The following is a 14,250-nucleotide window of genomic DNA, read 5'->3' on the forward strand; positions in this document are numbered from 1 at the left end:
CATCTTTACTTCAAAGTCTTACTAAAGTACACAAATTGACCACACTCGGTTAAACTCCACAAGTGCAAAAGACAAAATGTCCTCTGACACAGAATCATGTCTGATAACTGAATCATCTCAAAGATTGATGCCTACTTTCCAAAAATAATCACAAGGTCGAGCAGAGATGTGGTCGGACCGGTTTGGTGCAGTGAGGAGGATCCGCCTCTCACGCCTCTGAGATTGAAACTGAGCGAACGAGCTTTTTACATGTTCAGAAACAGTCAGACATCATGGAGGCAGGTGTGATAATCCTGCTGTTGTTCGCTTTTCTGGGGGCCGCTTCCAGCTTTCATGGAGACAGCATCAGCGTCAGGCAACCACAGAGAAAGAAGGATGGGACGTTCGAGGTGGGCATATCATCATCGTCTTTTCTTTAACTTATTGTGTTTAATGAAACATCAAGAGTCAGAGTAAAGGGCTAAATATACTCCTACTGATAATAATAGTCAAAAATATAAATACTATTATTGCACAAATGATTTTATAACAGTAAAAATATGAAGAATGTTAAAGAATATTATTATGTGAGTTAAAGTTTTCCAAAATTATGTGAAATTCGTCCACATTTTGTCACATGTGCACAACAAGAGGCTAACTTCTCATTCTGTGTTACCTTTTGCAAATGTACAAACACATTCAGAGAAAGATCAGGCTCACCACAGAATGTGAACAATGTCAGGTTTCTCTCAGTTGAATAGTTTTAATAAGAAAAAGATGCTCTGGCAGCAAGGTGGTAAACTCCAGGTGAGTGCCAGGTGTTTTTGAAGGCTGTCAAAGGAGGGAAGCCACTAAGCCTTCATCAGGCACACTCACACTGAGACAGGGCTTTCAAATGCCTTCATTGAATCAGTGCATATCCTGTCAACACTACAATATCGGTGCGCTTGTTTAGCTCAGTGTGTATACAGAGGCTACAGTCCTCGACGCAGCAGCCACAGACTCCGGCCCTCAGCCCTTTGCTGCGCGTCACTCCCCACTCTCTCCTCCCAACGTGTCCTGTCGCTCTTCAGCCGACGATATCAAAGAGCTCAACGCAGACAGGTTTCGAACCTCATCAGGGCGTGACGAGGAAGAGTCATAAGTCACGAAGAGTCGTCAATAGTTTTATTCTCAGAAATGTGTTTTTTCATCATGTAGGTCACATGCAAACAGTCCATCTGATCTGCAGAGAGGCTGTAATGTGTATTAACATGGACAGCAGTAAAGTCTGCTGTATTAGTAAATGCAGGTGCAACAGAAAGGAGCGACAGTTGTGTTAGTATTGTAGTCTTCTGTGACCTTTGCAGACAGTAAAACACAAAGGTGTTCTTCCTCACATCACATCGAAAGCGCTCTTTTGCTCGACGAAGTGGAAAGTATCACTGGCCTCATTAAATCCGCATGTAAACAGTTTCAGTCTTCACAGCAGCAGTGTGTGAGCTGCAGTCCCATGTCATTCAGTGCCAGTGAAAACATGTCAGACAGTCATCGGTCACTCTGACTAAACACCTGAACATCCTTCCTCTCATTTTGCTGCCTGTGACTTTTTTGTTATTGACGTATAGAAGATGTTAACTTTGACCTCTGCCCATAAATGCATCTTTGAAAGTTATACAGTGTGCCGGAGTTTAACTGCGGTGTTTGGTATCATTCCTCTCCGACACACCTGTCTTAATAGATGTCTTTTTCTACGTAGAGCTGTTCATGCATGACACAAAATAAAATCAATCAATCATCCACCTTTTACAGATTAACTGCAGCGTTCTCCTGGATGTATTCATTGTTTCTGTAACTTTACCTTCACAGCTTTAAAAGTGTTGTGGAAAATGTTCCAAAGAGACGGAGGAAACTGTAAAAAGCAAACTGACTTGATCCGTCGGCCAGAAAGGATTTGACCTATTTTTATGTAATAACCGAGTTATGCTATCAGACATGAGATTCTGCTGATGACCGAGGAAAAGAAAAGATTCACTAACATAGTGACCCAGTGTGTCTGCTCCTAACTCCTCTCCTGATGTTCTATTGTTACCGTCCTTTACTGCTTTCATTTATTTACTTATTTATCTTTTAAATCTTTTTCATCTTTTCCTCTGATGTGATGTTGATGTCGTCTTTTTATCCTTTTTTTAAATCCCTTTCTTTGTATTGCTGTGACTGCCTTTGGAGATGCCTGCCTGTTTTATCACTTTTATTCATTTTATGTGCTATTATTCTTGTTCGGGCCCGAGCACGGGTGTGAGGACCCTATTGTTTTATTATCATTCTTCTCTCTTTCATTCTTTGTCTGAAAGAATCACACTTCTGGGGGCTTAAACGTGCCCGATATCTCATGAAGTTTTGTCTCAGGCATGACATCGGCAAAATGGCTCCATAGCGCCTCCTAGACTATTTCAAAAAGGCCTCCCCATAGAGGTTATTTTCACCTACGTGTATGAAATGTGGTATGCATATGTACCAAGTCAAGACTTAGAAAAAACCTCTTGCACCCATACCTGAAACCCAACAGGAAGTCAGCCATTTTATTTGATTTTCAAAATAAGGTCTATTTTTGACCTTTTGTGTTTGCATTGTGTTCTTATCTCTGTTTGTCCTGAGTATTTATGATTATTGAGTTACTGCCTTTGCTCTGTCTGTCAAAGCACTTGGTAAACAGCTGTTTTTAAAGGTGCTATATAAATAAAGTTATTATTATTGTTGTTATTACAAGACAAACTGTAATGCTTTTGCTGCCATTCTCCGCCACGTCTCCCTTGTCAAAGAGATCTCTGAACAATGAGACAAACCTGGTTAAATCAATAATAAACTGATCTTATTATTACATGAAACGCTTCACGCTACATCGCTAACATGTTTTTATGATCTTTTTTTCCTCCTTTGTCTGTGGTGGCAGCAAAACGCTTCTTTAACATGTGAAATGTATGAAAATGTTCAGATGTGTACCTACAGCTTACTAACTGAAAAAATGTTGTGGCTTTTTTAAAAGCTGCTGAGAAAAATCCCGTTTAAGGAACATTTTTTCTCCTTTTCTAACTCTGTTTTCTGACTTCACTGAGGAAACTTTCCATGCTTTGACACGAGGTTGTAACGATGCTGTTTCGTCCCCTGCAGGTGACCTTTTATCACAGACAGAACGGCAGAGGGAAATGTAACGCTCAGTCGTCCCTCTCCTGTGACAGTGGAGTGTGCACCAGCTACAAGAAGTCAAATGTCCTGCTGACGGATCAGGACAGCACCGTGGAGGACCGCTGGTGTCAGTCTGAAGCTCACACAACAGCAACCATCTCCACCAATAAGACCTCCTTCTCTCTGAGGTAAGACCGGCTCACAGGAACTAAAGATGGTGGATGGTTGTGTTGTGCAGTTGTGGTTTTCCTCAAAGACAAATTTGCATCACACAGTTGTGCAGGGTGGGGTGAGGAAAGGAAGAAGCATCATCAGGTGTTAGGCGGAGCTAGTTTTGGTGCAGAGCACAGAGACTGACGCAGGAAATTAGTGCAATGAAGAAGTTATTAATGCTACTTGATATGAGTGGGTGAGTCTCTGTGGAGCGGAGCCAGGCAGGTAAGTTGGCACGGGCTTGAGTCCAGAGGTCCAGGTGATAGCTGATCCAGGTGGAATCCAGAAAGGTTCAGGAGGGGAACAGCGCACATCTGCAGTCAAAGGAGAACAGCTGAATTAACCATGCAAAACAGGAGATTTCAAGACAAGTGCTGCAACCAGACGGACTGAGGTAACAGAGTGCCCCATCTGGCGGCGTGGTGGAGGTGAAGCCCAGTATTTGAAGCAGAGTTCATTGTAGATGGTTTGCAGCTGCAGCCCAACTCCTGCACACCTCATCCCACTGCTGTAATCAAGCACACACAGACACAAAGAGAGAGAGAGAGAGAGAGAGAGAGAGAGACTACTGGCTACGATGAGGTAGAGGGCATGACAATAAGTACAGTATTATTAAACCAAATCCAAAATGTCTCAACAGGGATGTGATGCATGATATATTAAGTGTGATGCATGATATATTAAAACACAGAGCAAGTAAAAACATGCGTACACATGTTGCATTGGATGAAAATAACTTTGCAAAACAAGGTTTCAAAGTGCTTCACAGTAAAATATCAAAATAATGTAGATGTGTTGATTCATGGAGACGGCCTGTAATGAATCAAACCAGACGAGACAGAAAGCACACGCGAGACGACGGGAGACACTCGTCGGGGTTTGAGCAACATGAGGAGGAAATAACGTTCAATAGCAAAATGTTTTTTAAAAGGATATTGACCTTTTATTTGATGTTTAGTTACAGCTGTGTGAGTCAGCACATGTGGAACGTGGAAAGAAGCAACGAGCAGGATCACTTCTTCATACCTTTAATACTTTAACAAACATCAGGGCACCAAACACGTCTCTCTGGTCATCTTTTTCTGTTAGCCTTCAATTATTGAATCTTCAGCTGGGAAACACACGGATCCGTTAATATCCCCTCTGTAGAACAATATTAACCTCGAGATGTAGTAGAGAAGCACAAAGTAAATACGAGTATCTTCAGTTTATTCTTCAGTTTTCTGTCTACAACTAAAACAGTGGGTGTAGGAGGAGTTTGTTTACATGTTTCAGACGTGTTCCCTCTGCCTCCTCTCAGGGACTCCGGCTGCTGCTGGGCGTCAAATATCGAAGGAAGAACCAACTGGACATCTAACGCAGAGCTGGAGCTGGGGACTCGATCTGACACGCACGGAGTCAACAGCTGTCCTGTAACCACCACAGTGTCCTCTTTACGGTACAAACTCTTTATTTGAGTCACATGACAGAGCTCTGCAGGTACAGCAGAGAGAAATACCACCTGTAACACCTGTTTCTATCAGTGCATGAAATAACACCCCCTTATTAGCTGAGAAACAGTGCAGCATCTTTGTACTAACTAAAACGTATTAGTGTTCAAACATTGAGATTTTGTGAGCAGAGAAAGGTCGTCAAAAATACACCTGTCAGCCATAACATAATGAGCACTGACAGGTGAAGATACTGATTATCTCCTTACAATGGCCCGGTCAGTGGGGGGGTATGTTAGGCAGCAGGTGAACACTTTGTCCTCCAAGTTGACGTGATGGAAGCAGGAAAAATCAGCAAGCGTAAGAATGTGAGCGTCTTTGAGAAGGGCCAAACTGTGATGGCTCGACGACTGGGTCAGAGCGTCTCCAAGCCTGCAGCTCTTGTGAGGTGTTCCCGGTCTGCAGGGGTCAGGACCCCCAAAGAGGTCCAAGGAAGGGAAACCAGTGAACCTGCGACAGGGTCATGGGGGCGGCCACTGATCCCACAGAAGAGCTACTGAAGCTCAAACTGAGTTAATGCTGGTTCTGATAGAAAGGTGTCAGAACACACAGAGCATCACAGTTTGTTGTGTACGAGGCTGTGTAGCTGCAGAGCGGTCAGGGTGCCCATGCTGACCCCTGACCCCTGAAAGCTCCTACAATGGGCACATGAGCATCAGAACTGGGCCACAGAGCGATGGAAGAAGGCGGCCTGGTCTGATGAATCACGTCATGTCACATCATGCGGATGGCCAGGTGTGTGTGTGTCTCTTACCTGGGGAAGACACGGCACCAGGATGCACTATGGGAAGAAGGCGAGCCGGCGGAGGCAGTGTGATGCTTTGGACAATGTTCTGCTGGGAAACCTTGGGTCCTGCCGTTCATGTGGATGTTACTTTGACACGTACCACCTCCTAAACATTGCTGCAGACCAAGTCCACCCCTTCATGGAGACAGTATTCCCTAATGACAGTGGCCTCTCTCAGCAGGTTAACGTGCCCTGTCTCACTGCAGACATGGTTCAGGAATGGTTTGAGGAACGAGTTCAAGGTGTTGACTCGGCCTCCAGATTCCCCAGATCTCAATCCAACGGAGCGTCTGTGGGATGTGCTGGACAAACAGGTCCGATCCATGGAGGCCCCACCTCGCAGCTTACAGGACTTAAAGATCTGCTGATGTCTTGCTGCACGATACCTCAGCACACCTTCACAGGTCTGCTGGAGTCCATGCCTCGACGGGTCAGGGCTGTTTTAGCGGCAGAAGGAGGTCCTGCACAATATTATGGCTGATCATATTGAGCAAAATGTGTTTCAGTATTAATTAACTTATCACTTAAAACATGTGAGAAACATACAGTAGCTGTAGTTCTCCTTCTGTTGATCACATGACACCTGAAGGGAAACAAAACACACCAAGATGGAAGTGGACGAAATATTTACACAGCTGCTTCTTTAAAATCCACCCTGTTTTATTTGAAAGAAAAAGATGATTTAAGTACAATTACCTGTTTTTAGCAAATATAAATCTAAATATTAAATTGTGTTTTTTCCCTGCAGGGTGCCCCAGAACTGTTTTGCGAGGTTGCGTCTTCTGGCACACGATCCAGACGGAGACAAAGTGAGATGTCGCTTCACCAAAGACGCTGCGGTTCCCTCAAACTTCACTCTGGATCAGGTGAAATAAAAGGGTTAACACAAACATCTGAGCCACGTCACGAGGGGAACTGTGAGATTATTTTCTTATAACTCAGGTTTGAGTCTGACTCAGTATTGTGCATGTTCACATTATAGCAGATATCCTGGGTACACACAGAACGTACCAGAATACAGAATAGAAATCAGCTGTGTGTTTTGTGCATTTATCAGATCATTTCATGGTATCATAAATTGTCGTCCCAGACTGCGTGCACCCTGACGAGTTCAGGTCAGGTGGGTCTTGGCCTCCACGTGTTCGAGCTGATGCTGGAGGACTTTCCCTCCAAAAACATCACTCTGACTTACGCTGACGGAACCTCAGTGTTTCGGGAGGCCTCCAACATGAACGCGACGTCTCTGTGCAAAGTCAAGGTGCAGTTCTCAGTGGAGAGTAAGTCATGCTAACACTGCACATGTAGGTTTATAATTAACAAGCTCATAAAGTTATCATATTAAAGCTGTAATTTAGAAGTGTTTTACTTTTATGACATTTTCTGTTAGATTTTAGTCATTTAAAACACAGTGGTTCTTTACACCTTCTCCCCAAATTACTGGAACTTTATTTCCATAATTTCCTGAGTTTTTCTACTGAAAGTCACACCGTCATATATAACTACTTATTTGTTCTCAAAACGACCACTGCATTCTCTAAACACTAAAGCTACTTGTCTTGAACATTTTCAGTTAAATGAATAGAATGAGTTAATTTAACAAATGGCAGACTGCAGAAAGCCTGCAGCGTTTGCAGTATTGTTTAATTTCATGAACAGGGTGTCGATTCATTCGTCTAATGAACTAATCTGATGTTAGGATGAAGTCCAAACTCACACCTGCAGTTACCCATTATCACCCCAGGTGTCGCCAAAGAGAACCAAACAGCTTTTAGATTGCTGCTGCAAATATTTCTTAAAGTTTGAAATGTTTTCTTATAACTGCATGATTGTTTTGGTTTGATTGATTTGCAGATATTTACTTACTTTCTCTGAATAAATGTGACCGAAGCTTTTGAACTTGTCTCTTTGGCCTGTGGCGTTAATTGTTGCTGGTTTGATCCCAGCTGGGGACCTTTGCTGCACGTCTCTCTCCCCTTCTCCTGTCTGCTTCTGTACCTTTCAAATAAAGTAAAAAGACACCCCCCACCCCAAAAACACAAAAAAACTGAGACATTACTGCCAGTATCTTTATTCAAACAATGCTTTGTATTGATTTATTTCTTTTGAGTTAATTGCAAGTCAGTTATCCACTCATTGGTTATCAATGATTCTTCCTCTCTGAAGTCAAACTTTGTCCTCAAACACTCAAAGGACAGAAACAAGTCTGTTCTAACCCTGCTGCCTGTCTGCAGACACAAGCAAGAGAATGTTGGACTGCTAAAGCTAGGCTAACTCGAGTGGATGGCATTTGCAAATAACTTATAAAAATGGATCAAGTATTGGAAACTAGTACAAAAGGAAGAACAATCTGTCTTAATAACTTTTGTGTTTTTGTTTCAGTTCTTCCATCAATCCCAAACTGTGAACTCGGTCATGTGCAGCCCGTGTTCCTGTCGGCGACTCCGTCACATGACGAGGTTCTTTATGCTTCTGTGGGTCAGAAGTTCAGGCTTTATGCCCAAGCACAGGCAGACCATTCCAGGTAATCACTTCTTACTTCTTTAAACCACCCTTTAACCTGGGTAAAGAAAAATACTGTGATTTAAACATTATATTCTGCTTGCAAAGCAAAGATACTAATACTCTGATACCTTATGCTTCATAAATGTTCCTGCAGCATCCAGGACTTCCAGGTGAGCGGGCCTCAGAACATGACCAAAGTGTTCAGCGATGAAAAGTTTGGGAAAGCCGGAGTGACCATGAGCTGGACTCCTCTGCACAGCGACCTGTACAGATACGTGCCGGTCTGCTTCACTGCAGAGACTAGAGAAGCGTGAGTGCTTTAAAGTGGACATTATAATTAGCTTCGTGTTAGCTATGTTAGCCATGTTAGCATTGATGTTTCTCTGAATATGCTTTTGTGTTCAGCCCAAAGCAATAAGCCTGGATCCACTGCACAGTCACACTGTCATTTAACTTTGCATTATATCTGTCTCATGACTTAAGAGTAAAATATATTATGCATTGCATTATATATTAAAGAGATCATCTTTATTCCCTTTTGCATTCTTTGTTTTTGTGTTTCAGCCAATCAGAGATGAGGTGTGTTGTTGTTATGGTGACCCAAGCATCCATCATGCAAGGTTTGTTTACCATCTGTAATCTGTTAAATAACGTGCGTACAGTTCAGACAGTCACAGTAACAGAAACCATCTGATGTCTGTTAATGGTGGTTTGTTCATAATTCAAAACAACCTTTATTGAAGTTTCTCCGTCTGAACAGTGACCGCTGTCTGCAGGGACTGACGGCCGATGTCATTTTATTATCGTTAAAGTATCGTGTAAAAGACAAGGTGTGAACCACTTTGAGTTTCTATTTCAATTAAGCAGTTGCTTTTATTCATTTCTAATATTAATAAGTATATATTATGGATTGAATGTACTTTATAACAGAGATGGTGGTCTACACACAGTTAGGAGACGACTTTGAATTTAACACAAGGAAAGAGAAGTCATGAAGAACTGTAAAGCTGCTGGCTCCGAGTTACGGAACAGTCTCAGTTTCACACTGATGACTCGAAACAACCTCGAAACGACCAGACGTTTAACATCTTCTCGCTGATGGTCTGATTGCTTTTGTAGCTCATAAAGCGGCATCGGTATTAACTTCGGTCTGTCCATAAGCAGCTAAAAACTCGTGCAGAGCTGTAATATTGGCTGTGATTTACAGGAAAGGCCACCGTTCAATGCTCGCCCAACAAGATGATGGTGGTCCTTGAGAAAGCCTCCATGCCCGGCATCGACGAGAACTTCCTTCAGCTGCTAGACTCGACGTGCTCGCTCACCTCCAACAGCACTCACATCATGGGCGGCATGTCATTCAGCACCTGTGGCACCAAAGTTGAGGTGTGGGAAACAAGAATGTTGTGTTTCAATAATGCAGATTTAATTACTTCATATTTTACAGCGAGAGTTAACCAATAGAATTTAGAGACTTGGATAAAACTACAAATGCATGTTTATTTCCGTCTCTGCTTCTAATTGGATTTATAGGACTTTAATTTGTCTTTCTAACAGGATAAAGGAGACTTTATCGTCTTCAAGAATGAGATCAACTCCTTCGTGCTGCCCACAGAGGTTATAGTCCGAAGGAAGACAGTTAAGATCGATTTCTCCTGCCAGTTTCCAAAGACCATCAGCATCTCCAGTTTCTTCTCTCTCCACAAGTCTGACTACATTTTCACCGAGTCCAGCTTCGGCAGCTTCGGCTACACCTTTGAGATTTTCCGCGATGGAAACTTTACAAATAAGGTGCCGGCCAAAGCCTACCCGGTGGAGGTGAAGCTGCTGGAGACCATTTTCATGGGCATTCAGGCTCAGTCGGATCTACCAAACGTGAAACTGTTTGTGGAGTCGTGCAAAGCAACTCCTGACGACAACCCTGAGAACAGCCTGTCCTACGACCTCATCAAGAACGGGTGAGTGCAGAGGTCACAAACACTAAATATATAAGTCTGCTCTGAGAGGATAAATGTCCTTTCACACACCGGTCTTCTATCTCGTGTGCGAGTGACATTACCATTCGTTTTTCTTACAGCTGTATCCAGGATGAGACACTTAAAGTCCACCCATCTGATCCAACATCTTTCAACTTCCAAGTTCAAGCCTTCAAATTTACTGGAAACTTTGACCAGGTGAGAACAAACACAAACGGTCAGAGTACCTGATGATCTGAGGGCTTTACAAACAAAACATTCTGCCTTTGTTGCTGAAAAGCATCACTACAGCAGGTTGTTGCACCACTTCAGCCTCTGTTTTGGTGATTAATTGCTTCCTCTGGGACACACGATAATCTTAACATCCGGGGCACACTACAAGATAATCAGCCTGATTTTGAGCCTGATTCCCTCCTTCAGACAAAAGTAATCTCCGATCTGATCGGAAGAACGTCATGGCTGCACCGATTTCAAATATTAAACATGTTTAACACGTATTAACAAATATTTACAATCTGTTGTTCGGTTCATGGGTTGACTAAAAAACAAGCTAGTACAGAAACAGGGGAAGACTATATACACCGGTAATCAATCAGGTGTGACTAGCTAGACCAATCCTGAGGCTCACGGTGTGTGCTGAGTGTAACTGATGATGAACTTAATGCAGGAATTGAAAAAACTAACTATATTTTGATTTGCATAAAATCTGATTCCCTCTGAATTAAGTCCTCCTCTTGCCTCCTGACAGGTGTACATCACCTGCTCCGTCATCCTGTGCGAGCCCGGCAGTCCGTTCTCCAGGTGTGCTCAGGGCTGTCTGAAGGCACCGTCTCGCAGACGCAGGAGAGCCCTGAGCAAGGAGACGGTCGGACACTCCATCACCCAGGGTCCTTTGCTGTTTCCCCGGCAGGCTGTCCCTGAAGCTGCCGTGGATGAAGACGATGCTGTGATGATGAAGAGTGACATGCAAGATGTTAAGAGGATGAAGAGTGACACGCAAGATGTTAAGAGGATGAAGAGTGACACGCAAGATGTTAAGAGGATGAAGAGTGACACGCAAGATGTTAAGAGGATGAAGAGTGACACGCAAGATGTTAAGAGGATGAAGAGTGACACGCCTGCTGAAGGTTAATATGTTATCTATCCATCTCTCTGTTTGTCTGTCTCTGCATCTGTCTGTCTCTGCATCTGTCTGTCTCTGCATCTGTCTGTCTCTACATCTGTCTGTGTAGGCATCTCTCTGTCTCTACATCTGTCTGTCTCTACATCTGTCTGTCTCTACATCTGTCTGTCTCTGCATCTGTCTGTCTCTACATCTGTCTGTCTCTGCATCTGTCTGTCTCTGCATCTGTCTGTCTCTACATCTGTCTGTCTCTGCATCTGTCTGTCTCTGCATCTGTCTGTCTCTGCATCTGTCTGTCTCTACATCTGTCTGTCTCTACATCTGTCTGTCTCTACATCTGTCTGTCTCAACTGATCTCTGTCTATGTCTCTAAATATCCATCTCTGAATCCATCCGTCTGTATTAACCGGCTGTCCTGTCTTCCAGTGATTCGTCCGGCTCTTCCTTCAGAAGCTCCGTCAGGTAAAAGAGGCTGGGAGGTAAAGGAGATGCTGAACACCAACATCAGCACCATCTTCTTTGCCACGGCCTTCTTGGTATCTGTGGTCTTGATGGGTGTGATTGTTCATCACTTCTACAGGAAAAGACAAGCAGACGACCGCAAATCTCTCCTCCATTCAGGCTGGCAGAAGTGAAGCCAATAATCTCAGTTTTAAACAGCATGTTATTATTTTCTGTATAAGGAAAGGGTCACGTATCTTTAAAATGCCTGTCTTTAATCAATACAATGTTTATCATTCCTCCTCTTCGTGCTGGTCATTAAAAGATTCAAAAATAAAGAAGGAGGGAAATCCACAGACCTCATTCTGAGAGTCTGAAACGCACAATGACCATTAGAAAAATGGGAATTATGATTGTGGGAGCATGAATGAATGAATGAATAAATGAAATGCACCCAAAAAGCAAAACAATCCAAACACAAAGCCGGGCGGTATGGGGGGGCTGGATTCTTCTCTTTTAAGCAGAGTACTGACTCGTCGGATAGAGGTGGTTTGCAGAGCGTAGATAAACTAACTAAGAAGTTATGAAGTCTGGTATCAGAGAACGTTTGGTCGAGGTTCTGTAGATTCATTTACATGAGAGAGCATCAGAGAGGGAACTCTTACTGTCCTTGAAAAGCAGGGATGTTTCCAAGATCATACGAACACCTGTAAAAATGCAAACATCTCCTTTGAAGACGTTTTCTTCTGATGCTGAAATCTTTATGCTGGGACGTCCTGATGGTCGAGACGTGTAATTAATAATGGCGTGCCTGGATTGATTCTGGAAAGTGTCACACATCATCACCATCCTTCCACACCCTTGTTTCCCGTCTGCTGCACCTAAAAACAATCTTCAGATGCATTGTTCGATCGCGCCACAAAGAAAACAACGCTTTGTGGTTTCTGTTTGTTTTTATTTTTATTGGCAAAGAACCAAACAATACATCGGCTCCAGCTCAGAGTTCACCCAACCAGTCTTGGAATGTAAGAACAGCCGATTATTCTTACTGGAACACAAAATCCCGTCAGTCCGGTTCTGCAGGATTTCTGCGATGCCGCTGCTCCTGTTGTGGAGACTTTTTACAAACAGGTTGGCAGCAATTATCTTCAGGCGCCGGAGGGTTGTTTCAGTAAGTCAGACGTAGCTGAATACTGGTATGTGTTTGTGTGCAGAATCTGAATTTGTAGGTTGTGGATTTGCTCTTTAAAGTCACAACGACACTTTTAGATCATGTAAGTGTGGATTCTGTTTGTCGGTGATACTTCTGTGTTGTGACTGCTTCTGTTTGTGCTTATATCTGGAATCTTTAAAAATCATGTGTTCCCAATTATCTTACCTTTGTAGCTTCATAATCTGTTGCAGTTATACATGCAGTTGTGGTGACATATATATGCGATTTTATTACAATAAAAGGGGAAAAGTGCATCATCATCATATCGACTTCAAGTTCTTCACATAATAAACAGTCTGTGTGTTCGTGTGTGTTTGTCATTGTTATTTGGACTCTATAAGGACAGCGATTTCAAACTCAGTCAGACCTAGAGCTCAGTTTTCAGACATCTTAAGGGGTCGTATGATGATTAGCAAGTACCTCTGTTTGGTGGTTGTGCTGACGAAATGCCGACAAATTTCACGACAGCCTTGGGGAAAGGTAGGACTGTTTTGTTTTGCAGGCAGAAGAGACGACATTCGGTCAACAGGCTAAATAAATATTGCTTTGTATTTTTCCTTGTTGACAGGTTGCAGGGTTAGAGACTTGTCAATCACAGGTAGCCCCGCCCTAAACCCTCCCCTGCTTTCGGGTCTGTGTGACTCTCAATGGGAGCATCTGTGACTAAATGAACATCATGCTGTGTTGAAGAAGACTGAGACCATAAACTCATTAGGAACATGTTTACTGAGGGAATACATCAGGAAAGAGGGAGGACCCTTTTCTCATAGACTTCTATAGCAACCAGTGAAGTTGCCCCCTGTTGGCAATGGGAGCAAATGCAGGTTAAAGGCACCGCTGCATTGAAACCTTGACGTTACGTCCTCTTCTTATAAACGGTCTCTGCTGCCACCCAAACAGACTTTACCGCTCTTCATACGATGTCACTAGTCTTTTCTATGGTAGTACTTACAACGCCCACTAGCCGTCTCACTAGAAACATATATATAGGTCCAAGTGAGTTATGAAGAAGTTATACTTTATTAATCCCCGAGGGTAAATTAAATCTTTTCACTCTGTTAGTTCAAACATGCTCCACACACGTGGTCCCGAAATACACACACATGCACAAACAGGACTCCATGGACATGCACTAATGGAGAGATGTCAGAGTGGGGGGGCTGCACATGGACATGCGCCCGGAGCGGTGGGGGAATTCGCTGCCTTGCTCAAGGACACCTCGACGGAGCCCAGGAAAGGAGCTGGCACCTCTCCTGCCACCAGCCCCAGTCCCACGCTTGGTCCGTATACCAGGACTTGAACCGGTCACCCTCCGGTCCCTGCAGACTGAGCCACCGTCGACCCCAGACCTGAGAGCACCTTCA

At 43.4% G+C, this 14,250-nt stretch overlaps 1 protein-coding gene across 1 annotated transcript; it reads left to right on the top strand.

Moving 5' to 3' along the window:
• The first annotated feature begins 268 nt into the window (after positions 1 to 268).
• On the top strand, positions 269 to 13,127 carry LOC138593322 (uncharacterized). The gene is made up of 13 exons (XM_069664286.1): positions 269 to 389; positions 3,130 to 3,332; positions 4,658 to 4,795; positions 6,383 to 6,500; positions 6,725 to 6,911; positions 8,014 to 8,155; positions 8,291 to 8,446; positions 8,701 to 8,756; positions 9,344 to 9,519; positions 9,691 to 10,091; positions 10,211 to 10,307; positions 10,858 to 11,236; positions 11,659 to 13,127. Exons 1-13 carry the CDS (start codon positions 273 to 275, stop codon positions 11,865 to 11,867), a joined length of 2,379 nt encoding a protein of 792 aa, XP_069520387.1. The 5' UTR covers positions 269 to 272; the 3' UTR covers positions 11,868 to 13,127.
• Positions 13,128 to 14,250: the final 1,123 nt, after the last annotated feature.

Source organism: Semicossyphus pulcher, unplaced genomic scaffold (genome assembly GCF_022749685.1).
Source record: "Semicossyphus pulcher isolate SPU_LCO1_2020_fin unplaced genomic scaffold, fSemPul1.0.p SCAF_1, whole genome shotgun sequence".
Taxonomy (NCBI): Eukaryota; Metazoa; Chordata; class Actinopteri; order Labriformes; family Labridae; genus Semicossyphus; species Semicossyphus pulcher.

Coding starts and splice junctions, on each gene's coding strand:
- LOC138593322 (XM_069664286.1), top strand. CDS start 273: ATGGAGGCAGGTGTGATAATCCTGCTGTTGTTCGCTTTTCTGGGGGCC. Junction 3,333..4,657: donor AAGACCTCCTTCTCTCTGAG/GTAAGACCGGCT, acceptor GCCTCCTCTCAG/GGACTCCGGCTGCTGCTGGG. Junction 10,092..10,210: donor TACGACCTCATCAAGAACGG/GTGAGTGCAGAG, acceptor TTTTTCTTACAG/CTGTATCCAGGATGAGACAC.